This window comes from Poecilia mexicana, unplaced genomic scaffold (genome assembly GCF_051168715.1).
Source record: "Poecilia mexicana isolate PSO_F unplaced genomic scaffold, ASM5116871v1 scaffold_5, whole genome shotgun sequence".
Lineage (NCBI taxonomy): Eukaryota > Metazoa > Chordata > Actinopteri > Cyprinodontiformes > Poeciliidae > Poecilia > Poecilia mexicana.
In genome coordinates this window covers 33,035,424-33,059,333 of record NW_028263374.1, presented here as the reverse complement: position 1 = coordinate 33,059,333, position 23,910 = coordinate 33,035,424, and the positions used below count along the sequence as shown (strand labels likewise).

The window sequence follows — 23,910 nt, the reverse complement described above, 5'->3', positions numbered from 1 at the left end:
AGACCCCCCAAAACACCTACAAATCCCAAATTGTCAGATTTCATTTGATTTTTTCATTTGCATTGCCATCTCATTGTCAATCACATAAAACTCCCAAAATATACTCTTGAAATTTGCTTTAATTTTTGGGAGTTTGAACTCCTTGAAAATTCCTTCTAAACCTGACTGCTGTATTAAGCATAGGAAGAAGCTACAGAATGTTTTCACATCTGACTTTCCTTTAACCTTTTACTGCATATTGTTTATGTACGTTCCTGGTGGGCAAACTGATCAAAAACTTATATTGATATTGATCAAACACTTCTGTACATTTTATTGGCCGGGAGTAAAAATACCCTCACAAAAATGGCTCAACGTGAATGTCAAATGATTGAATACTGGGTTAACGTAATGAAAGAGATCTATGTACTGGAGAAACTGTCGATTCTGTCAAAGTGCAGAGGGACACTTTCTACAAGATATGGTCAAAGTGGATAGATTATGTCAAGCCTGATAGTGCTGAGTTTTTGTAAACCTTACTGTCATTCAGATTGATGCTATGATTTGAAATGTAATTTCAATGATTGAATAATGTACAGGCTGCCCCTTCAACCCCATCCAGGGTCTGTTTTTTGTTTTGTTTGTTTATTTTTTCTTGGGAAAAAAAAAAGAGTAAAAAATGAGAACAAAAGCAATATAATTATATTATTGCAGTGTAATGTCCTTTTCCAATAGAAAGGTTAATTAAAAAAAAAATACAAAGAAACATCTTTAATTCAGACCTCCATAATTCATACTTAGCTATTTGACAACTTTAAGGATGCAGTCCTGATAAATCAAACAGTTGTATCAAAAAACTGAACAAGTGGTGTGAAATGAAGAAACAGGCCAGGACAAGCATCTGATGTCTCAGAGGTATTTGGAGATAAGACTGAATAAACAGGATGTTCTGAGCCTGTTGTGAAATCCATCAAAAATACCTGACCTTATCACTCATATGTGCTTTACTCATGGGGTGTGTGAGTGTTCGCCAGGCGTCTAACACACACACATGCAGCAATTCAACAAAGTGCAATTGGAACAACAGCAAGAGCCCCACGCCTGTGCCTTTGGCAATTGTCTACAGGCTGATGACTGATTCCATGGCCAGTCCAAACAATAACACCACTGTACAAACCCTGTTTGTGTTTGCCTATTACCTAAGTACACTCCCCTCCCCCCATAACCTTCTGTTTTATCTTGTTATTTCAAAACTGTTTGTTTAGCTGGGGAATGAATAGTCAATGTCATGCTCTTAAACCCTTATGACGGCGTCTTTGTCACGACGGAGCCACTCCTTCGCAAAACATAAATAAAGAAATAAACTTTACGGCCAAACAGGCCCGACTGCCAATCGAGTAACACAGTTTCATGATGATGAGTTCACAGGCAGTTTAGGAACAATAAGCTTCTTTGATAAAGGAAGCCAATCACAGGTAAAGTGTGGATCGTCCCTTTCTTAGGTGATAATCAGCAGTGGGTTTAAAAAGCTAAAGTGATTTAAGACAATAGGAGAAGTTGCATAAGATCTACTGAATTATTTATAAGAACTCAGAATATAGTAAAATAGTAAATTATTAACTGGAGATTTTCTGAAGGTGATTTCCTGTCAGTGAAATCATGTGGTTTCTTTTAGAAGTCATCCACTGCTCTCTGGACTTATGCAAATTTTGACAGGAATTGTGAAAAAGGAAATAATTAGTGGCAGGTCACACGCGTTACACACTTATAAGTTCACATGCGGAGCCTTGCAAAAGTTTTCACACTACAATGAGTTTTTCTTCTTTTCATATTTGTCACGAGTACCACAAGCTCTGATGCGGTTTACTGAGATTTTATTTCAAATTTTTGAACATCTAGACCAGGGGTGGGCAATCTTGGTCCTCGAGGGCCGGTGTCCTGCAACTCTTAGATGTCTCCAACACTCCTGGATCCAACAGCTGAATCACCTCCTCAGTTCAGTCAGGTTCTCCAGAGTCCTGCTAACGACCTCATTATTTGACTCAGGTGTGTTGAAGTAGAGACACATCTAATAGTTGCAGGAGGCCCTCCAGGCCTGGAGCTGCCCACCCCTGATCTAGAGACTTAAATCAAGATCAGTCAGACTGACTGAGAGCTTTTATGAACAATTTTAAAGTCTTGTCATAAATTCTTAATTGGAGTTAAGTCTGGACTTTGACTAGGCAATAGTGTCCCATGAAAACATGCTGATCTAAGCCATCCATTATAGCTCTACAGTACGGATGTCGCGCTGGAAAATAAGTCTCTTCAAGTTTCGAGGACTACCCATCTAACTTAAAAAATAGGATCCCCACAGCATGATACAGCCATTGCCATTTGTCACCGTGGTTATGGTGTCCTCCAGGCGACATGCAGCATTAGGTTTTATTTGTCACCCATCGCATTTTATACTACAGTTTTGTTCCCATCTGACCAGTGCCCCCACCTACATGTTTGTGTAACTTGAAACTAAATTTTCACCAAATATATTCCTGCTGTGATTCTGCACACTCACAAATATGGTGTGTGGAGATTAAATTGTACACAGAAGAGATTGTCTGTAACACTTGCTTCTCCAAATAAATAAAAATAAATAAATAATTAAAGCTGCAAGCAGCCTCGAATGGCCCTCGCAGGTCAGATATCTCTGCTGCTCCAGGTTTTCCACAACGATGCAGCAGCAGAGGGGGGTGGACACCCAACATTTGAGTCATAACAGGTCAATTGAATATCACATGTATTACGGTTGAAAAAGAAAAAGCTGCCAAGTTTAGATTTAACTGAACTGATTACGGTAGTTTCCGAACGGTAACTGTAACAGTAAAAGTGCTGATCCTTCGTGCTGATCCAACGTTACACCAACATGTCTTCTGTCTCTAGACACAGTTTCATGTTGATTAGGTGAAAGGGGTCAGAAAGAGACCGTTCACAGTAAAACATGACACTTCCTGTTCTCAGGGGGTGTGACTTAAGTGATGTCATCATTTGACCATTGGGTACAATAGGGCTCAATCACTGAAAGTTTGGTGCCTCTGTGAGTGTATGTGTGGGAGATATTACAGTTTTGTGTTTCATGCCGAGTAGGCGAACTTTGAGGCCTGGCCATGCACCTTCAGCAAGTCAATTTTTTTGATAACTTTTTTTCGGCCATGCCTTATGAACAAATTGACCAAGTTTGAACCCAATCGATTGAAATCTCTAGGATGAGTTTGCTCAAATGCAAAGGCCGTAAAAATCGGAACTTCTATCCAAAATGGCTGACTCCCTGTTTGATGTGCACTATGACATTAATAGAGTTCTCTGTCATCTTGGGGAGTGCTACAAGTGTACCAAGTTTCATGCCTCTACGATTAAGTGAAGTCAATGTGGAGGGTGTTTTGAAAGTTGCCAGGTGGTGCTGTTGAGACGTTTCTTGTGCGATTTTTTGCGACAACCTTAAACACGTAGTTTTCACGCAGACTTGATGCGTCTGTCAAGTTAGGTGAGTTTTTTAATATGATAAGGTCCCCAAGAAGCCATTTCATTTGACAGAAGAATCGTAATAAAAAGAACAGTACGATTCCAATAGGCCTTTGCAGTGCTTTCTCGCAGCTTTTTTCCTATATTTAACTCAATCTAGACACGAATCATGTTATTGTTTACATTCAGAAATTTTACATATGTGCACAACTCTAGAGGGCAAAAATATGATACTTTTACTTGTCATTCATTAACTGTTAACAAAATGAAACCTGGAGATGTAGGTATTATTCTAGTTAATTGCAGTGCACCATGTAAAGAGAAAAGTAACTCAAAACCACTCATGTTAATTCTTTTTTATTGATCTCTGTGTAGGCTATGCTACACACAGACCGCTGGCCTAGCAACTGACTGACAATAGATCCACGAACTCATTAGAATTCAACACGTAAAAATTTTCCACAGAAAGAACAGAACATTCAGTCCATTACACTTTTATGTTTTCAGGCTTATGTTTATTTTACGATTACTAATAAGTCTGAACACATCAATGGTTGACTAGCTAATTTAAAGACTTGCAATACTGATGATCTGTCAGAACTGGATCTTCCCTTTCTGTGGTGTCAGGTCATCTGCAAGTCATTTAGTACCACGTTCTCCGCAAACATGCGTAAACAGAGAGGGGTGACCATCGTCCAGCCACAACCCAACCCAGCCCAGTCACGAATGGCTCTCTTCACCAGCCAGAGCTGATAATCAGAGACCATTTGAAGTGATGCGGCGATACGGTATTGTTTCGTCAAGGCGGGATTCTGACTTAGAGGTGTTCAGTCATAATCCCACAGATGGTAGCTTCGCCCCATTGGCTCCTCAGGCAAGCACATACACCAAATGTCTGAACCTGTAATTACTCTTGTACTGAGCAGCACTGCTATTGTAACTGCATTTTATCAGTAGGGTAAAACTAACCTCTCTCAAGATGGTCTAAACCCAGCTCACATTCCCCATTAGTGGGTGAACAATCCAACGCTTGGTGAATTCTGCTTCACAATGATAGGAAGAGCCGACATCGAAGGATCAAAAAGCGACATCGCTATGAACACTTGGCCACCACAAGCCAGTTATTCCTGTGGTAACTTTTCTGACACCTCCTGCTTAAAACCCAAAAAGTCAGAACGATCGTGAGGCCCCGCTTTCTCTATCTGTATTCATACTGAAAATCAAGATCAAGTGAGCTTTTGCTAATGAAAAAAACGGGGTCGCCTTTATTTTTTTTCATTGAACCAAAAGACACTAAATTCCACAGCACATCTATATACCAAGGTTGTCAAAGTCATGCTAGCATAACTGATCTACTTCCCTTTTCCTCACAATTTTTATTTTAATTCAAACTCTTTCCTGAAGTGCATCCCCTCATATATATCAAGCGTGCATTTAAGATTTAGCTAACAACTTCACAGTTGAAACAAATGGTGGTCGTTGTCGGAAAGCAGTTTTTTTTATTTATTTATTTATTTTTTTGATGATACTTCAGTAGAAATACAGTTCACTGGTGGAGAGGCAGATGTAAAAGTGGTACTAACCCTGAGTGAGCGAGTGCAGCGGCAGGCTGGTCTGTCCTGGCTGGATGGAGAGCAGCCCTTGTCTCTGAAGGTTGAGCAGGTGTTGCTGCTGGACCTGTTGGACCTGCAGGAGCTGCTGCTGGAAGGCCAACTGCTGCGGTGACACCTGCTGCTGGAGGCACAAATGAAAAAGCTTACCATAAGGCAACAAACACACACTGTATTCCATACAATCCACTTGTCCTCTCTTCCACTTTGGTCTTTCTTCGATCCGGGCTGTAAATGTGACACTTTGGAGTCTTAGCGCTGATTCATAAAAAAGCACCTTAGGCCTTCCCACACAACAGAGCAATACAACTTTTATAGATTTCATCTTAAGAGGGAGTTTTTTTCTGGGCCCACTTAAGACAGGTAGGTCTCTGCTTTTCTCTCTTAATTAATGCCAGTCAGGAGGCAAATGACAAACAATGAAACAACACAGTTAATCATTCATAATTAGAGCCACAGGAATTTAATTACAGCCATTCATAATTCAGCAAACAATGTGCGACTAAATCAAAGTGCTTAATAACCACCCTAGAAACTCACAAGTCTCCCAGGCATGGTGCTGAGCTCGGGGATATGCGCTTCCCCAGCCAGCCAACCAGAGCAGCAAGCTGCGTTCTATCACACGTTGATGGGAAAGAGAGTTATTTTCTTCATCTCGCTGGGTTACATAAGACATGTTATAAGTCTTACTCATTATTTATTTATTAAATTTCTTGATCTGGGACCTGAGTTTCAATTTCATACCACAAGCAAAAATTGTAAAATGGTATGACAATAAAAATCCTGGAATCCTTGAATAAGAATTTTCTATTTGTCATTATGTTTCTAGAACACAACGAAACTGGAATGGTACCCTCATTGATAAATAGATGAATAAATGCAATTTCAATTAGTCCTTGGGGTGCAGCATAAGGGTGTGGGTGTCTCTGCAGGATGGAAAGTGGACAGATTAATTCCACAGCTCTTGGGAAAAAGCTGTTCCTTAGCCAAAAGGTTGTGCTCTGTATATATTTGTACCGTGTCCCAGACAGCAGCGGTACAAACACTTTGTATTTTGCCCTCAATTTGTGGGATCAGTGGCAATGCAACTGGCCTTCCTTTGCAGTCTGTCTCATATATTAGGTCCAGGTTTGGTAACTGACTCCCCACGATCCACTGGGCAGTTTTCACCACCCTGGCCATGTCCTTTTTGTCCTGGAATGTGCAGTTGCTGTACCACACAGTCATACTGAGGCAGAGGATGCTCTCAATCACGGGTCGATAGAAATTCTTGAGTAACTGAGCAGGGAGTCTAGCCATTTTCAATTTCCTGAGGAAGAACAGTCTTTGTTGGGCCTTCTTCATCAGAAAAGGTGTTCAGCAACCAGGTCAGGTTCGAGGTGATGTGGATACCCAGGAATTTGATGTTGTCCATGCGCTCCACCTCCTTCCCTTGAATTGTAATAGCTGGGTGCACTGTCCTCCTGGACCTCTTGTAGTCCACTATGACCTCTTTGGTCTTGCTGGTGTTGAGCACCAGGTTGTTTGGTTAACACCCCTGGGACAAGTGCTGGATCTCTTCTCTGTACAGGATCTCATCATTGTTTATTATCAGACCCACAACGGTGATATCATCTGCAAACATTAGAGCCCTGTTAGGGGAGTGGATGGCTACACAGTTGTGGGCGAACAGAGTAAAAAGAACCAGACTAAGCACACAGCCCTGTGGGGTGCTTGTATTGAAGACGTGGGTAGATGGAGTTCGGTTCCCTATTCTCCCCACCTAAGGCCGATGAGAAAGTCCCTGATCAAAAGGCACATTGATGTTGAAAGTCCGAGGTCGTTGAGATTCACTATCAGCTTCTCTGGGATGGTGGTTTTAAATGCTGAACTGAAGTCAACAAATAGCATCCTAACATCAGTGTTAGGATGCTGCAGATGTGTCAAGGCTGTGTGTCGTTCCATGGAGACAGCATCCTCTGTGGACAGGGTTCCTCCTATAGGCAAACCGGTGCCTGTCCAGACCAGCAGGAAGGTTATCCTTGATGTGTTTTAGGATGATCCTCTCACTTCCTAATGACTGGAGTTAGTGTGACTGGGCGGGAGTTATTTAGGCTAGTCACAGCAGATTTTTTGGTATAGCAGCTCCTTCACCCACAGAAGTTGGCTTGAAAAAGTGAAATGTGTGAACTTTGCTCATATGAAAAAGTAATATGAAAGCAAAGAGAGAAGGGGACAGAGGGGACATAACAATAAACAGAAGAAAATTATCTAATATCACCCAAAACTCATACGAGTCAAAAGGGCCACAGAAGGGCCCTGTTAGCTGGACTCCCTGGTCAGGGCCATTTCCTTGATACAGAAAATGGCTGTTTTGAAGGCTCCACAAATTTTAGCTACATTTAAGACTGTAAAAATTATATTTAATTTAAGTAAGTATAATTTTGTTTTTTTCAAATCTGGTGTTAATTTAGCTATTTTTACATCTCACAGTATACAGTAAGCTTCATAACTGTTGTAATGGATTTAAGTCAAGTTATTACACAGTGCCGCAAGACAGTGTTTGACTCCTCATAGAATTGATCTGTTTTTGCTTTTCGTCAAACTTCAATCTTTCTGATCAACAAACAAATTTAAATGTCAGTCAAAGATGAACTAATAAACACAAAATAAAGGAAAACAAAACCCTGTCCAAACTAATGTGGACCTTTATGAAAAAGTAATTGCACCTAAAACTTCTTTTTGTCTTGGCGTAACTATCCTATGCATGCCACTTTCACCCAGTGTCATTGGAGCCTGCCACAGCAATGCAGAGGAGATGCAATGCCTGGAAGGCACCTATTTTTCTTCACCTCAAAATAACTGCCACTTCCTTTCACCGTTTGTGTGGTCCAAATGGCACCGTGCACCCATATATCAAAATGTGCGGCTCGATCCTGTTAAGGGTGCTAATACTTCTCTTGGCATTTCAAGTAACCATGGTGACGTAATTCATGAAAAACGAGCCAAAATCAAATCAAAACAAACACAGTCTAACTGAAAAGAAAAAAAAATCTGAATTCTGTCTGGGTTTTGTTAGATGAGATTTAGTTTGATGAGATTTAGAGAGGCTCCTAAATCTCATCAAACTGAAATTTAGGGGCATCTCATCTTAGTTTGATGCCCATAACTGAGAGACATAATTGACTTTCAATAAAAGACCAACACACCAAACGGGTTTTGAGTGTCAGGCGTGTCTGGTTTACATTCAAAGTTTATGTGGAAGCGCGTGTTGCGGCGTGTTATGAGCATGTAGCACTGCATCATTTGACCCATTTGGAGCGTCTGACATTCCTCATAAACTTTGAATGTAAACTAAACGCGCTTGATGCTAAAAACCTGTTTGGTGTGAATGCACCAAAAGTGCACACGTGTTCATTTTGAAGCATCAGACAAGTCTTTCACGCGCGTGAACACACCATTAGAGCTATGAAGATGCCATCTTGGTGGAACACTTACTACTGAGGAGGGCAGTACTGAAGGTCAGAGCTATGACGGCGCCATCTTAGCAGAAAACTAACAGCGGGCATAATGGCAGAAGACCAAAGTAAATTCAATATAACCCATAAAACTTGATACCCCTAAACTAAGAGACACAATGGACTTCCAATATAAGACCAACACATACCCTACAAAATGAGAGCCTTAATATTTTAAACAGCAGTTAATTACTGTCTTGGGCTTCATAAGACTCATACTGACCCTTTGTATGTGTCCAGAACTCCTGCCACTCCACCATGATGAACATCAAAACAACCCTAACTCCTTTAAAGCCAGTCTAAAACCAGACACCTAATATTGCTTTTATTTAGTTGATTTCACTTTAAAAATGGTGATAGGGTGCTACACGAATGACTGCACAAACAAGGATGCAAACCACACTTGTCATTTTATTTTGTAGCTTTTAATGAGGAAAGATAAGGTGGCGATGGATAGCAGCCATTAATCATAATGACTCGCAACTGTCAATAATAATGACTGGCAGCCCTCAGCGTAATCACGAAGTTGCAGTGAACACGTTTTATAAGGTAAAAAGACTAACATTCATAGATTTATAAGTATATGAGACATATCAAATATCTCATTATGGAAAAGCTATGTGTCTAACCATTAATGACATAGAAACAGTGCCACACCGTCATGAAACCTAACACAGGGTTTCCCCCACTGTGTTATAGGCCTGGCGGCCGCCATGCTTTCTTGTTTATGTTTTTAGGAAACTTTTAAAAATTTACGTGCTCGCATCCACCTGAATAATATGTAGTTGCGACCCTGACTGCAGGAATTGTCATGATCCATGTTTCTGTGTATTTATATTGAGGTTTTTCTGTGTTCAGTTTCTGTCCTGTGAGTCTCTGTTGTCTCTGCGTCTTCCCCGTTGATTGATCCCAGCTGTGTCTCGTTGCTGTGATTACCCTCCCAGTGTATTTAGTCCCACCTGTTGTCTTTGTCTCTTGTCGGGTCCTTGTCGTGTCGAATGTCATTTGTCTGCCTGCTATCACAGTCGTACTGTAAAGTCCTGTGTTGGTTTAGCGCTCTTATTCAGTCCTCAGTTTTTCAGTTGCTACCGGTAATTAGCTGTGTGCTAACTCTCTGCCGTGCCATCTGTTTCTGGACTGTTGTTGAGTTTTCTTCATTAAATCCATCATCATCTTCATCACAACCTGGGTCTCTGCGTTAATCCTCACCACCTCACAATCACAGGAATAACTTGTAGTCGCGCTTTCAGAGGTGCGTTGAGCGAGCAACACACCTCTGAAAGCAATTTGTTGCAATTTGTCTATAAATGTAAATGATTTATATTTGTAGACAAAGATTTTTGAGCGGCTTTTCCATCTCTGAAAAGCAGACAGCGGCTCTGTCTGCGCTGATGAAGTTTATGCATGTGGTCCCAGTGGGTCGGAGCGTTAGTGGTTAACGAACCAGCGCTAACCTCATGCAGGTTCAGCCCGGTGAGGAGATTTCACGCTCACTTCATAGTCCGCGCTTCATGCTGGTTTTATATTATTTTCTAATTATTTTTATATTATTTTTCCGGTTACACAATGCATCAAACCGCATCAAATGCTTTGTCCATTTAGTCAGACAGAGTTAATGTGCGCGGCCGCATGGAGATCTGAGAAAGTCGTACCATAAACTCAAGCAACAGTTTCTGTGGCCCTTATTAAAAACTCAACAGACACGAAATGGACCAGCTTCTAAAGTCACATTTGCGGCATTTAATTAAATCTCCTGTTTGTCGCTTATCTCTGCACAGTGCAGTGGATTTAACTCATCATACAGGGCCTGTCCAAGAATGTATGAGGCCTGGAGCAGAATTTGACTTTGGGGGCCCCTTTTGTTGCTAAAAACATCAGCACCTCTAACGGCTTCGTAGATTTAGTTAAATCTAGGACAAGGGGAGTAGTGTAACTGGCCAACCTAAAAAGCAATAAGTTATAATTGCAGTTGACTAATTTGCATTTGTGAACAAACAGAGCTTAAAATCAAAAATTAAATCCATAGCATCAGATCGTTGCTATAACAAAACAAAATTAATATTGTTCTTTGAACTTTTACAAAGTAAACTTGCAAGATCTTTAAAATCTTACATTTAAATGTTAAACAATTTAAATTTTTTTACTGTATGTATGCTGAAACCATTGAATCAAATTTAGCAGCATTGATCATCTCAATAAATAAATGTTATACTTATGTATCTGTGGTCTGTGTTAAAATATTAGTATTTATGGGGCCCTGAAGGCCTGGGGGGCCTCATGGAGCCGCTGACTTAATTTGGATTAAACAAAAGTGCAAATAATTGATGTTCATTTTAATTGTATTTTTTGATTTGTTGTTTTAAGACTAGCTGTGGGTTTAGATATCGTTTCACTGGTGATGTCTCCCAGTAACATAATTACCCAGTAATATTTTCACTTTTCCTGTCTTCTTAGCATCTTTTAATACAAACACGGTGGACCTCCTCAGCGCCCCGACCACCGGGCTTAGCAAGTTTTCTGGGGAAAACCCTGCTAACATGTATGGGGAAAAAACTGGTTAGCATCTCGTCTTTTGTACATTTTTAAGGGTCCTCCTGTGTAAGGAGAACTACAGTTTATGACAGTGATGTAAATCACAAAGTGTGAATTCCGGCAAAGTCAGCAATTTGAGGGAGGAGGTAGGGTTCGGTTTCTAAACTAGCTATTTACAACTTTTGTAAATACCACAGTCTATGAGCCTCACCCAGGTGCGTTACCTTCACAGATAAATGAGCTCAAACAACTGGAAGCCATGAATAAACTGGCAAAAACAACTTTGGAAAACAATTTCAGTCGCTATGTTCAATACTACAGTCTCTAACGTCCAATGTCCATCACAGCACCTAGAATGATTAAGAGACATGGTTGCAAAAGGTCAATAACCCAACCACTGTTACACATAGGATTTGTGTGGAATTTTAAAACCAAAGCTAACTGAAATTTTCTAAATTAAAGCCTCGTTGTTCCTTACCTACTCCCTACATATTAAGCTGAGAAATGCAGAAACTTGCCAGGTTTAAAAAAAGAAACCTTGATGAACATCCAAATTGAAGATGCAGCTAAATGTAAATAAATGTAAAAAAAAAACCTAAAAAAAAAAAAAAAAACTACTATCAATTTAAGACTTTTATGAGCTAAAACTGAAACAACTGAAGTCAAGACTTCTTCCAACCTGGCAGAAATACCAGTTTTAACTATGAAATTAACTAAAAAAACCATCACTCCGTTCGCACAGTTAAAGTCAAAATAAGTCTGACTGAGACCCAACAGGATGCTTGGTCTGTTTATGAGTACACAACACCAGTTGTCAAATCGGGTGTGGAGCGGGGGAGGGAACAGGGCACTAAAAGCATTGCCGGGGCTGCCAGGCTGTGCACCGCACCCTTTTACCAAACACAGGACACACCACTCTGTTTACTTCTCACAATTGAGCGCATACAGAAAAAAAAATCTCTGTGCAGCATTGTCGACAGGTCACAGACTGGCGGCTCTGAAACCACTGAATCAGCCAGATAAAATGGGTCCCCCCTCCACAGTCACTGTTTGCTCTGTCAAAAGGGTCTCAATGGTGTTCCCCTGCCTCACGCCCAGCTCAGGCTAACTGGAAGCGTTGTTTTATTTCCCCTGGATTCACAAGCGACATCTCAAACAGGTCGACCCGGGATCTCATCTGATCTTTTCTAGTCGGTTATTTTTCTGAAGTTTTCCTGTGTCTGCAGTTGTTCGTTTTTCATCACCTCTCTTCCCTGACAGTCCATCGGATGGAGATAATAGTGCTTACGGGGGCGGAACTTCACATGGAACAATGTCTTTCATCAGAAACATTAAATAAATAGAGGGCGTCTTGGCAGAAAGAAAAAGAAAATTGAGCGTGGCAAAGATGAATTTAACCCTCTCCCCTTCACAATTTTTCCCCTCTCTCTTTTAGTCCCATCAGCTGACAGCGGCTCCTGTGCGCTCCCAGCATGAAGGCACATTAACCCCTCCTCTACCCCACTGCTCCACCCCACCCTAAACCCAATAGACCAAATAAGAGGTTAACAAGAAGTGGCACGAGGGAGAGAAAAATACACTCTCTGACAAATGAGAAAGAGTGGCAGTGGCAGGCCCCTTTCTTGTCGAGTTTCAAATATAAAGTTAAAGATCTTTGAAAAACAAAAATTTGATGTCTTTAAAATAAAAGGGGGCACAAAGCAACAACAGGGGGTTATTGTCTGGCAGCCACAGGGGAGTCGCTGCATAATGCCCCATTCTGTCTTTTGATGGCTGCTGGAAAAAGTGGGCAAAAAAAAGAAGAAAAAAAAAGCCAGCGAGCTGGCGCGTGGGGAAGAGAAAGAAAAGAGAATCTCTTAAGGCAGCATTCATTTCCTGTGATCAGACATAATATGGTTAAAAAGTAGACTTTCTTTTCTTCCTCTTTTTCTTCTCATGCTGCATTCAACTGATCAATTGCATCCCCCCTCCTCGTTCCCTCCTTTTGCTGCACATCAGATGTGAGTTTGATGACAGGCCTTATCTGAGGCCGAAGAGCGCTGCTGTCATGTTGATTTATGGGAGCATCACACCACAACTTGTCCAAACTGAAGCCCGCAGTTCATTAATTAGGGAGCTAGAACTTTGAAGTTTGTTGGTAGGGGAGGGGAAGACGCTTTTCAACAGCGTGTGCATCGAGTAGCACGAGAGGCTAGGCTTAATTTTTCCGTCATCCCCCCAACACGCCTGTTTTTACTCTCCAAATACCAAATTCAATGGGGACAGGAGTGTAAAAAAATATCCAGTTTGGCTTTGAATTTCTTCTGACCAAGGACTAATAATTTACTTTGTCCAAAGGGACGTTCGTATCCGCCCGTCATTAACAAATATGAAGCCGTTTGGCTTTGAGCAAGCCCCGTCGCAAGACGGAGGGGTTATTGGCATAGGGGGCGGAGGAGAGAATTCAAGAAAAAAAAGAAGCTGGGAGCGCTCTTTGCGCTGATATCTCACAATTACATGCCTTTTCTCCCTCTGCATTTCCATGTTAATTACCAAGAAAAACTTCTCTGATTTATATGCGCCCTGTTATTTTTCTTTTCCGTTTAGCCTTTCATTTTGTCCTACACACAGTTCACGGGAGTGGTTGTCTTTTTTGTTTCAGAGGACACGTGTACTGGACAAAAGGGTCAGTCTTCTTTTATTGTCTGTCATCAGCTTTAGCATCTTACTTAATAAAATATTTAACAGGTGTGTGTATTAATTTTGGTCATTTTGGTCTACTTTCTTGTGTAAATATTTTGAAATAAGAAACTGTAGCTTCCAAATAACTTTTCAGCAAAATACAGAAACTTGTTTTATGTCAATAATTCCTTAATATTGATAAAAAAGTGGTAGTTCCACTGGCAGATTATTTCACTTATGACATTGCAAAAATGTCCTGTTATAAGTGCAATAAAATGCCAGTGGAACTACCACTATTTAAAATCAATATAAAGGAATTATTGACTTAAAACAAGTGTCTGTATTTTGCTGAAAAGTTACTTCTGTAAGACAGTAAATAAGTTACTTTAAATACACTAAAATCTGCACTAATAACTAGACTAAAAATAAAATAGATTTTTGTGTTTTTGTTACTAACCCCTCAAAAGATTGAATGACATTCTTAAGGAGTGGAACCAGTGACCTCAGAAAAATCTTCCCCAAATTAAGGAGAAAAATGACTAGACTGATACAAAATTCAGATTAAACTTAACTCCTTAATTACAGGTACCTCTCCATAGAAAATCTATGGCATATCATTAAGAGGAAGATAAGAGACACCAAAGCAACCTGCACTTCCTTAACATGATTGATGCACTATTCCATGCAACAGGCAGCCTGGCCAAGTCCTGAGTGCATATTCTGTGCAGGTGTGTTAACATACATGACTGTTTTAAAGGGTTGCTTTTTTACGACAATAACAAACATGCAGCAATTGTTGCTACCTGATTGTCGAGGAAGAGTGAATGCTGCAAATCGACTCAATGCAATGTGCTGGGTTTCTTAGATAGAAACTTTTGATTAAATATCTAACTGAGCATACTGTCATGTTTGAGATCACTTAGAATGTGTGTGTGCGATTGAATTGAACATATTTTTTCTAAAGTGCTTTGTGAAGAGAGTTGTTGAAATTTGGCAATATGTAAATAAACTGAATTGAACAAAATTTTGGGCTTTTCCAACAAAATTTACAGGAACAAGCCAGTGAAATGCATCACTGTAGTTAACAAATCTACATATCTACATAGCTTTCCTTTTTTGAATTGAGTCATTTGAAATTGGTGAACTTGTACAATAAATTTTTGACTACCAAAAGACTCCCCCAACCCCCTAAAAAAAACATTGACAACTGTGAAATATTCCATATTTCACACGGAGACAATTTCACAACTAGAGGCACCGTATTCTTAGCACAGTATCAGTTTGTTAACATTTACCCAGCAAATCTGACATGCTAATTAGAAGCATGAGTGCACTTGATTCCCTCCCTCTCTCCTTCCTCGTCAGTCTGCGCTCTAAACCACAGTCTGAAAGACTGATGGAGTTCAGGAGAACACACACATGCCTTCCATGCTCTCTCCATCTGGCCAGTCGTTTTGGAAATGGCAGGCGGTCAGAGTGATGTCAGCCTTACCTCTTTGCTCTGCTTGCTGCCTGCATGTTGCTGCTGCTGGAGGAGCTGGAGGTGGAGCTGTTCCTGCTGCTTTTTGTAAAACTCTTGAAGTTGCTGCTGCAGAGGAAACGAGAAGAATGAAGGAGTCAATGTTTTGCTCGCTTTGACGGGGGGGAATCGAAGTTATTGCGGTTAACTAAACAAAATAACGAAAAGCTGACATTGAGAAAACATTTTTGTTAACTGAAGTAAACAAAAACTTTAATGGGGGAAAACTATAACTACCTGGATCTATGTCAAGCGTTTATAAAACTAAAACATATTGAAATTAGAGGTATGACAATCTTTGTTTTTTTGACTCTATATCAGCTTTTTAAACTGCAGTGAGTTTATTTTTTTCCCCACACAAGCAGTTTACGCCAGCAAATTACGGCATACCATAATCCTCCTAACGCTGAAAGTTGTGACAAAACACCAGTCAGTAGGTTGTTCAACAATAATTGAATATATTTTTGAAAGTGGTACTTTCTGTTGCATATTCATTACCCAATCGATCATAATCACAACTCAGTACACTTTGACCTTTTTGAATTCTGCACCTAAAAATTAAACTAAGTATGAAAAAAACTACAACTACAATATGTCCTATTATTATTATTATTAGTGGATGCCTAGAGGATTAGAAATACCACCTGAATTTTTTAGGTGTTTAATTCTACTGCATGTTTGTCTTTTTTTTAAGTAGAAAAAAGTCTAAACTGAAATTAAACAATATTTACTTAATAAAAGCTAGCAAACACTGAAAAATAATTAAAACTAACTCAATCAGTCAAACAAAAATCACAACAAAATAAAGCTAAAGTATGATGAAAAACCCAAAACTATGGTATCTGAAAGAAGTAAGTCAGCGACAGCGTGGCACATTTTACCTGCTGTAGCATGAGGGCCTGCTGCTGCTGGAGGAGGACCTGGAGCTGCTGAGGGCTCAGGACTTGCTGCTGAAGAATCTGCTGCATTTGCTGTGGAGTTATCACTTGAGGTGTCATCATAGCCACTGACACTGGAACCTGCACAGACAAGTCACAGTGAGGAAAAAAAATGAGCAAAGGCCAACTTACATTGTCTAAGGACACTAAATATTGATTTACCAAATCCGGCCCACCACAGCTATTTCTGTGGCCCTCCAAACCTCTGAGAACTTCCAGATAACAGTGTGCATAAATATAATTTAATAAATCAAATCAAATCAGTTTTTATTGATATGGCCAAATGGCATCAATGTGAAAAGATATCAAATAGTATTTAATCTTAAGGAGTATAAATCAAATGCAGAGAAAGATATAATATTTTAATTGTCAGTTCAGCCTGTCACAAAAAGCAATTAAACAATTAATTGCACAATTTTTATTTTGATGATTAATATTTTTTGAAGGGCAATTTTGTTTACAGAGAGTTCATAATGGATTTTATTGACGATTTCGGTTGTGTGTGTTTTTTTTTTTTTCTGTTTCATTTATTGTTTTTGGTTGTTTGGTGTTTTATTTTGGATATTTAAAATGTTGTCCATTTCTAGTATTAAGTGTTCTGTACAAAATTACGGTTCACTACTGTTTAAGACAGTGAACTTGCATTATTAAACCAAACATGTCACTCAAATCAGCAAATCAACAGAATTGTCCTATTATAATAATAGGATAATGATAATTATATTGTTCAGCAAAATGTAAGATTGTGATGGGTAGTTTTATCAAAACGTTCTGCGACAACCGCTTTGAAATTGAGTTTGCCATCTCTGGTCTAGAGGGATCCTTTGACTAAATCATGAGTCACATCCATTCCCTATCTTCACAAGTCAATCATTAAAAACAGAAACGTACTATGCATAGTCAAAAATACAGTCAACAACTAACAGAACTTTATAAAAAACAGGTTAAAAGACAAAAAACAAGCAGGGGTATGTAGTTTCAATGATTACATGATCTGAAATCCCATCTTCAGACTTTTCTTCCTCACGTCCACTCATTTGATAAGATCTGTTTTTTGCTGTAATACCCTCTGAGCTGCCCAACATATTAAATAGTAAATGGACTGAAGTCCATTTACTATTTAAATGTTCTTTTTGTCACAGTCGCTCCATTGAAACTCCCAAATGCACACAGATTCATACACTCATATACAAATCTGTGAGAGAACCCCTTTGTGGGGGGAACCCAACACTTTCCTAATGCAAAACAACTTCTCTTCCCATTGACAAAACACGGTGGCAGCAGCATCATGTTATGGGAATGCACTTGAGGTTGAGCTATGAACAGATATGGACTCTATTTATAAGCCAGGCAACTCATGAATGCAGCTGGGTGCACTACTGAATACTACTGAATTAAAATACAGATCAAAATAACAAAAATAACAGTATAGATTAGATTATTATGACTGCATTAAACAACATGTTTTATTCTATTACTTTTCTAAATTAAAAGTGATGTCACCACAATATCTCAAAACTGTGTGTGTTTTTAAGCATTTTGTGAGTGCCCACTGAGACTGCATCCAAAACTCCTGTGGTTCACTCGCTGCACCCACTCGCCGTGTCAAGTCCGACTATCTCATTAGAGACGCTGTCAGCGGCGATGTGCTGTTTTAAAGACGCAGATAGCCCAAAGGAGGAGCAAGAAAGGGAGGAGGAGGAGGAACCGCGGCGACTAAAAACTCTAGAGGGCCTCTAATTCTTACAGGAAAGGTGTAAGTGCATGACTCCTCCAAACAAGTGATTTGTTGTGACATTGAGAGAGCGTCCACAGTTGTCAGAGAGCCTTAATTGCTCCGATGACACGAGGCAGTCGGAGTGTGTCGGGAACGCCGCCACTCGCCTCTGTGATGTGAAACGCCATTAAAATCCCCTTACCTTAACATTGAGATGACAAACAGCGAGGCACTGCGCTGGATGTTGTGTCTATTGTGCTTTTTTTGCGCAGACAGCGACAAGGAATACACAAGCACATCTCTGCTCCTGTCAACAGTCCATGCTGATGCTGAGGCCCCATCGTCACAGAGGAAGCCACATTTCAGAGCCGTCTCAGAGCTAATGACAGCCCTTTGAATTTTTCATGTGTTTCTGAATGTAATTTAGCTGTTTAAGATTTTTTTTTTTTTGGACATCCGTATAAGCTTAATTATTATCTTTAGCATAGCATTTAACAAAAACGAAGCCGTGCCATAGTCAGCAGAAGAAAGGGGCTGTGGTATGAAATGAAGAAGAAGCAGCTTTGATGCTCTCCGCTAAGTCCGTTGAGCGGTGCCAGACTATGGCGGACGACGGGGCCAGGGCCCCACCCAGGACCATTTCTCATTTCCAGCATCAAGGCACAGGGAACAAAATGCCCCCCGTGTTACGTCTTAATATGCAGTTCATCTTGTCTTGTTATTTGCGTAGCCCCATCCTCCCCATTTCCTAATTTCACAGTCATTATCCACTGAAGTCCTTTTTTTCCCGAGCATCACTAATTTTGATGAACATTTTGAAGGTCAACGGAGCAGCCCCTGTCTTGCTGAGATGCGAGTTCAATATGTCCTATTATTATTATTAATGGATGCATAGAGGATTAGAAATACCACCTGAATTTTTTAGGTGTTTAATTCTACTGCATGTTTGTCTTTTTTTAAGCAGGAAAAAATTTCACATATTTGATGTGTATTTGCTTTATGATTTTGATGATGGCATTTAACAAAATGTAATGTTTACTGCTCGTTTCATAATTGATGACTGCATAATGTTATGACATAAAGCAATTTGAACTGCCTGAAATGTGCTATAAAAATAAAAATTACCAAAACATAAATTAAATAAATAAATAAAACCAACTGCAGCTGGTGGCTCATTTAAACAGCCTGGCAGGCCAATTTTTTACCAAAACAAATTTATTTATTTTTTTAATAACTGATAATAGTTCATTGAAAAACATTAAAAATGAACTGGGAAGGTCTGGGTTTGTGGCTAATAAACCATCATACAAAACCATGCCTGATTTGGTTTTATCATATCCTTGATGAAATGCACTGGAATTGAATTGAAATATGTCAAAAGTTAGTCAAACTACTAAACTAACTTAAAAAGAATCTGTTCCTTTAGTCTTTAATTTTTCAAATTTGGCAAACAAACCAAACTTCCACAACAGGGTCTGTCAATCAGTCCTTTCTCACAGCAGATGGAAAAGGAATAGTGGCAGGATTTTCAGAACTTTGCAGATATAAATAAGATTGGCAACATGTAAGTATCGTCTGATTGTGCAAAATCAGGAAAATCGGTGCACTCCTACATTTGTTTTCTTGTAACTCCACAACAATGCATAGCTCAATAAAAGAAAATGGTAATTAAACTCAACAGCGGCTTTACAATGCTAGGCGATGGCTTTCTACTGCAGTCCGTCCTTCAGCGTAACAGTGTGAATTCATGGTTTCACACTTTATTTTTGTCAGGCTCACAGTAACTACAGCCAGAGCAGCTTCCTCTCTATGCAGAGGCTATTACAGACCCCCATTTTATTACCCATTACTACTAAGGTCATTAGCACCAAGAGGGATTGTGTGCTTCTTAACCTATTGATCAATGTAACTACTATCATTTAATCCTGTGCTAAAGGAGTGAAAATCTCTCTGAAAGGAGGGCAAAGCGGGGGGAGGAAACTATTGAACATGGCCGGGGGGGGAGGATGACATGGGTGGGGATGGGCCAAAGGGGGAGGGGGTACTATAACTGTTAAATACTGCCTTGGCCACTGTATCGTGCCCATTTAACGCAAAAAACACACAACTCCGGTCACCATTCAGAGCACTCCGTCACGGTGCCCCCACCCCTAAAAAACAGGATCAGAAGCGGGCTAATAACTGGAGGGATACGCGGAACCTAGCTCTACGAGGCGTGTGTGTGTGTGTATGTATGTGTGTGAAAAAGAGGACACTCCGAGGATGCCAGAAATAGCTGACGTTTATGAATTTCACGAAGGTGTGGCACTCTCCAGGTGCCTCCCCATATGTAAACATTCAGAAGAGCTGGAACATTCTCACACAGCTGCAGAGTAACTGGAGGCAAAATACTGTACCAGCACGGGCCTGCTAGCCAAACACACACACACACACACACACACACACACATCCAGACAGAAACAGATGCACAAATGTAAACTGTGGTATGTTCGCAGCAACCAGTATGTACAGCTCATAAAATACTGCATAGCAAAAGAATATAGGAAACATATGTTGTATTTGGACTAATATATATATATATATATATATATATATATATATATATATATATATATATATATATATATATATATAACAACAAAACACATACAGAAAACAAATTCAAATATATATATATATATATATATATATATATATATATATATATATATATATATATATATATATAAAACAATAAGTCCACAATTAAACCTAGAGCTGGCAAGCTATAAGTGGTAGAAAGATCCACTAATTAGAAACCTATTGGTATTTTTAAAAATGATCTGTGTAATAAGTTCCCCTTCAATAAGCTGCTAGAAAATCTATAAAGTGTTTCTTTTTGCTAAGATCTACAAATTCCATCAAAGTAGCAACAATGAATCTTATAGATAACACTTTTATAGCTATAAAATCACATTTATATTTATAACAATACATGTAAATCTATATGCATAACTATAATAGCTCATATGTTGAATCATTTTAACAACAGAAGGAATTTTAGTTGTACTTTGATAATTTTTGCTTTCATAACTTATTAAATATATGTGTTAATACAGGGATGCCATCATATTTTTCTCAGGGTTTTAACACTGGGAGAACCTCGTGGATGTCTATGCGTAATCACAAGCCAGAGGCCAAACTAGGTGTGAAGGAACAGCAGAAAGATCTACGTGACAGTCGCTGTCAATACACACATAAGTACGCACACATTAAATGAAGGAAAAGGATGAATATCAGTGAGACGGTCTCCTGCACTGGCCAAAAAGGTGCAGCAAGGCTGATAGAAAAGTGAAATAGAAAAAAAAATATACCGGTATATCAAATTTCCATTCATGCTCCCTGGGGTCATCTTGTTTTTGGGTGGGGGGAATTAATCAAATAGAATGGAAAAGTAAGGAGAAAAAAAAAACTCCACCCCCCCAAAAAACAAATAAACCCTGAAGAAATCAGACCGGAGTCCGTCTGATGCCGTTGTTATTTTTCTACCTTTGCCGACTGTAGTGCGACGGGAAGGGGGTCGTGGGGAAGAAACGACTTCCCATGCCGACTATGATCTCCTGCGTGGAAACATTGCCAAAATGAGGATTTCACGGCAGCTATTGTATTCAAGTGATGTGTGAACATAATTAGCCGCTGACAAGACTGGAAGGACTAATTCCATATTAGCCATTCAGGTTGATTGAAATCTCTCATGTGGAGAGCATTTTCTTCCCTCAGACAGAGACACTGCAGATTTTTACAGTACAATAATAGCTTTTTTTTTGTTAAACAGAATACAAAATACAGAAGAAATATTGAAAATTATTCAGCAGGACAATCATTTCTAATTAGAACAATGAGTTTAAAAACAATAAAAAAGTGAAAGAGCAAAGCAAGGCAATTTGTCAGCTCACCTCATCTGACGGGTGTTCGCTTTTTCCTCGTCATCCACAATCAGGAAGTTTGGTAAATATTTACAGCCAAAATAATCGGGGCGTTCACAGCCACGTTTAGTTTAGTTGTGCTGCATATTCTGGGTTTTATTTCTGGAGGCCGATGGGGCCGCAAAATATCAATGGCAAACGTAAAAATAAAAAGCTCTCAACTGCATTTTAATTAATGTGTCAATTATAAATAAACAAGTTTTTCTGGCAGACTCCCCCAAATCCAGTGTTCGGTTTAAACAAACTCCAGAGTCAGACGAGTCGGACAGCAATACTGAAAGCAGGTGACTTTTCCGCCTCTGACACACATTTTGTCCCTAACATGAAGAAAATGTTATATTATATTGATGTATTCATTAAAACTAAGCCTATTTTCTTGAATTTAACAAAAAAAATTAAAAGTTCTGACTAAATCTGATGCACTGATTGATTTAAACGTGAACTGTTTTAGAAGTGTCTTGTTATTTGTTTTTACTTTTCAGGCCAAGGAGTGCATTTCACACCTTTTAGCTAAATATAAGCTTTAGCTTATATATTCAGTCTGACTGTTCCTACACACACACCGCTGCTCACCGTCTTCACCTTTGCACTGTCACTGTAATCTGCGTGTTCCTGTGTTCCACAGTTCACCACCTCGGCGTGGTCGCGAAGCGCCACAAGCTTTCAGAGGCATTGTTTGAGCGGGTTGAGATTTAATTAAGATGGCAGCCCCTAAAAGAATCCTCCTCAACTGGAACTGTAGTCAAAACCTCATACAAGGCGGATACATCCCTCGTATGGATTGTTTTTATTTTCTGCCGGCTAATCCTCGTTTCCATGACGGCAGACGCAAGTTATGCCGCTTCTTTCCAAGTTTCTTTATGCCGTTTGTATTAAAAGTTTACTGAAATATGCAAATAGTAACTTAAAAAGTGTAAAAGTGAACCATTTTCTCTCTAACATGTCAACAACCTGACATCCTCATGACTTTGGATGAGAGATAAAAGCAGATTTCCTCATCATGTTATCTATTGGCACATGGCAGCTCGAGTGTAAAGTTAATGGCGTTTTTTGTGAAACAGAGATGTGCACACTTCAAGTGCTACAGAAAAGGGAGGCGTGGGGGAAGCCGTTTCCAAGTGAAAATACGTTTGTTTTCACTTGGAAATGCCAGCGAGTAACAGAAGACGGCAGCTGGTGATTCCCTGTATCACTTCCAAACTATTCCCTTGTCTGGAAGGGACAAGGGACGTCTGCTTTGTACTGACGCGGTCAGTACAAAGCAGACCCCCGTCCCTGCGAAGGATATCCCAGTAAGTTAAATGGGTGGGGGTGCATCCCATCACCCCTTCTTTTTCTCTCTTTGGGTACACAGCTAATATTTGATTCCCTATGTGGTGGTTTTAGAAATGACAGGTGCTGCCACTGCACACGCAACTCTTGTTTGAAAGGGCTAATGCACTACTAATGAACAATAAATCAACTTTGATTACAAACTGTCAACCCAATCAGCTCGCAGTCCAACACTCCCCTCTGTACTTGCCCCCCCCAGCAAACTTCACTAGCCCCGGCCACACGGCTGTAGGGCATTACGGCGAGAACGCTGCAGCTCCTCCGTCCTCCATCCTGCATCTTTTTGTGTTTTTGTTTTGCAGCACTGATGCAAGGAGTTGAAACTTTATACAAAACTAAATAAAGCAGAAAAAACGTTACATGAAAATGGACAATAAACAACAACACTTTTCTTAGTTGTGTTTGAAAGAGAAATAATGAAAAAGTTTTTTTAAGGGGGAGAAGTCTCATAAAGAAAAGCTTCATGCGCTCTAAACTTTACAGCGGATGACATGTGGAGTGACAACATAGTTTGTGGTGACTGTCAAATATAGAGTTGTCTTCAACCTCTGTCTTAATTTGCTCTGACACCCTGAGGAGAGTGAGAATTAGCCAGGACCGTAGGACCAGGACCGGGAGTGAGAAAAATATATGCATACAATCCTCACAAATGCACACTGAAA

The 23,910-nt window shown here is 39.7% G+C and overlaps 1 protein-coding gene across 8 annotated transcripts in view; it reads right to left on the bottom strand.

Annotated features, from left to right (window-relative positions):
* Nucleotides 1–23,910, bottom strand: part of foxp1b (forkhead box P1b) — a 312,762-nt gene that overhangs the window by 63,941 nt on the left and 224,911 nt on the right. For 6 of the 8 annotated variants that reach the window (XR_015762942.1, XM_088005937.1, XM_088005936.1 and 3 more), the window contains 3 exons: nt 16,178–16,315; nt 15,270–15,365; nt 5,061–5,211 (listed from right to left, as the gene is read on the bottom strand). Coding sequence is in view for 7 of the 8 variants with exons in the window: in XM_088005937.1 (XP_087862063.1) it covers nt 5,061–5,211; nt 15,270–15,365; nt 16,178–16,315 (385 nt within the window). In the remaining variant the exon portion in view is untranslated. The remainder of the gene's footprint in view (nt 1–5,060; nt 5,212–15,269; nt 15,366–16,177; nt 16,316–23,910) is intronic. The other 2 variants (XM_088005940.1, XM_088005941.1) reach the window with 2 other exon arrangements.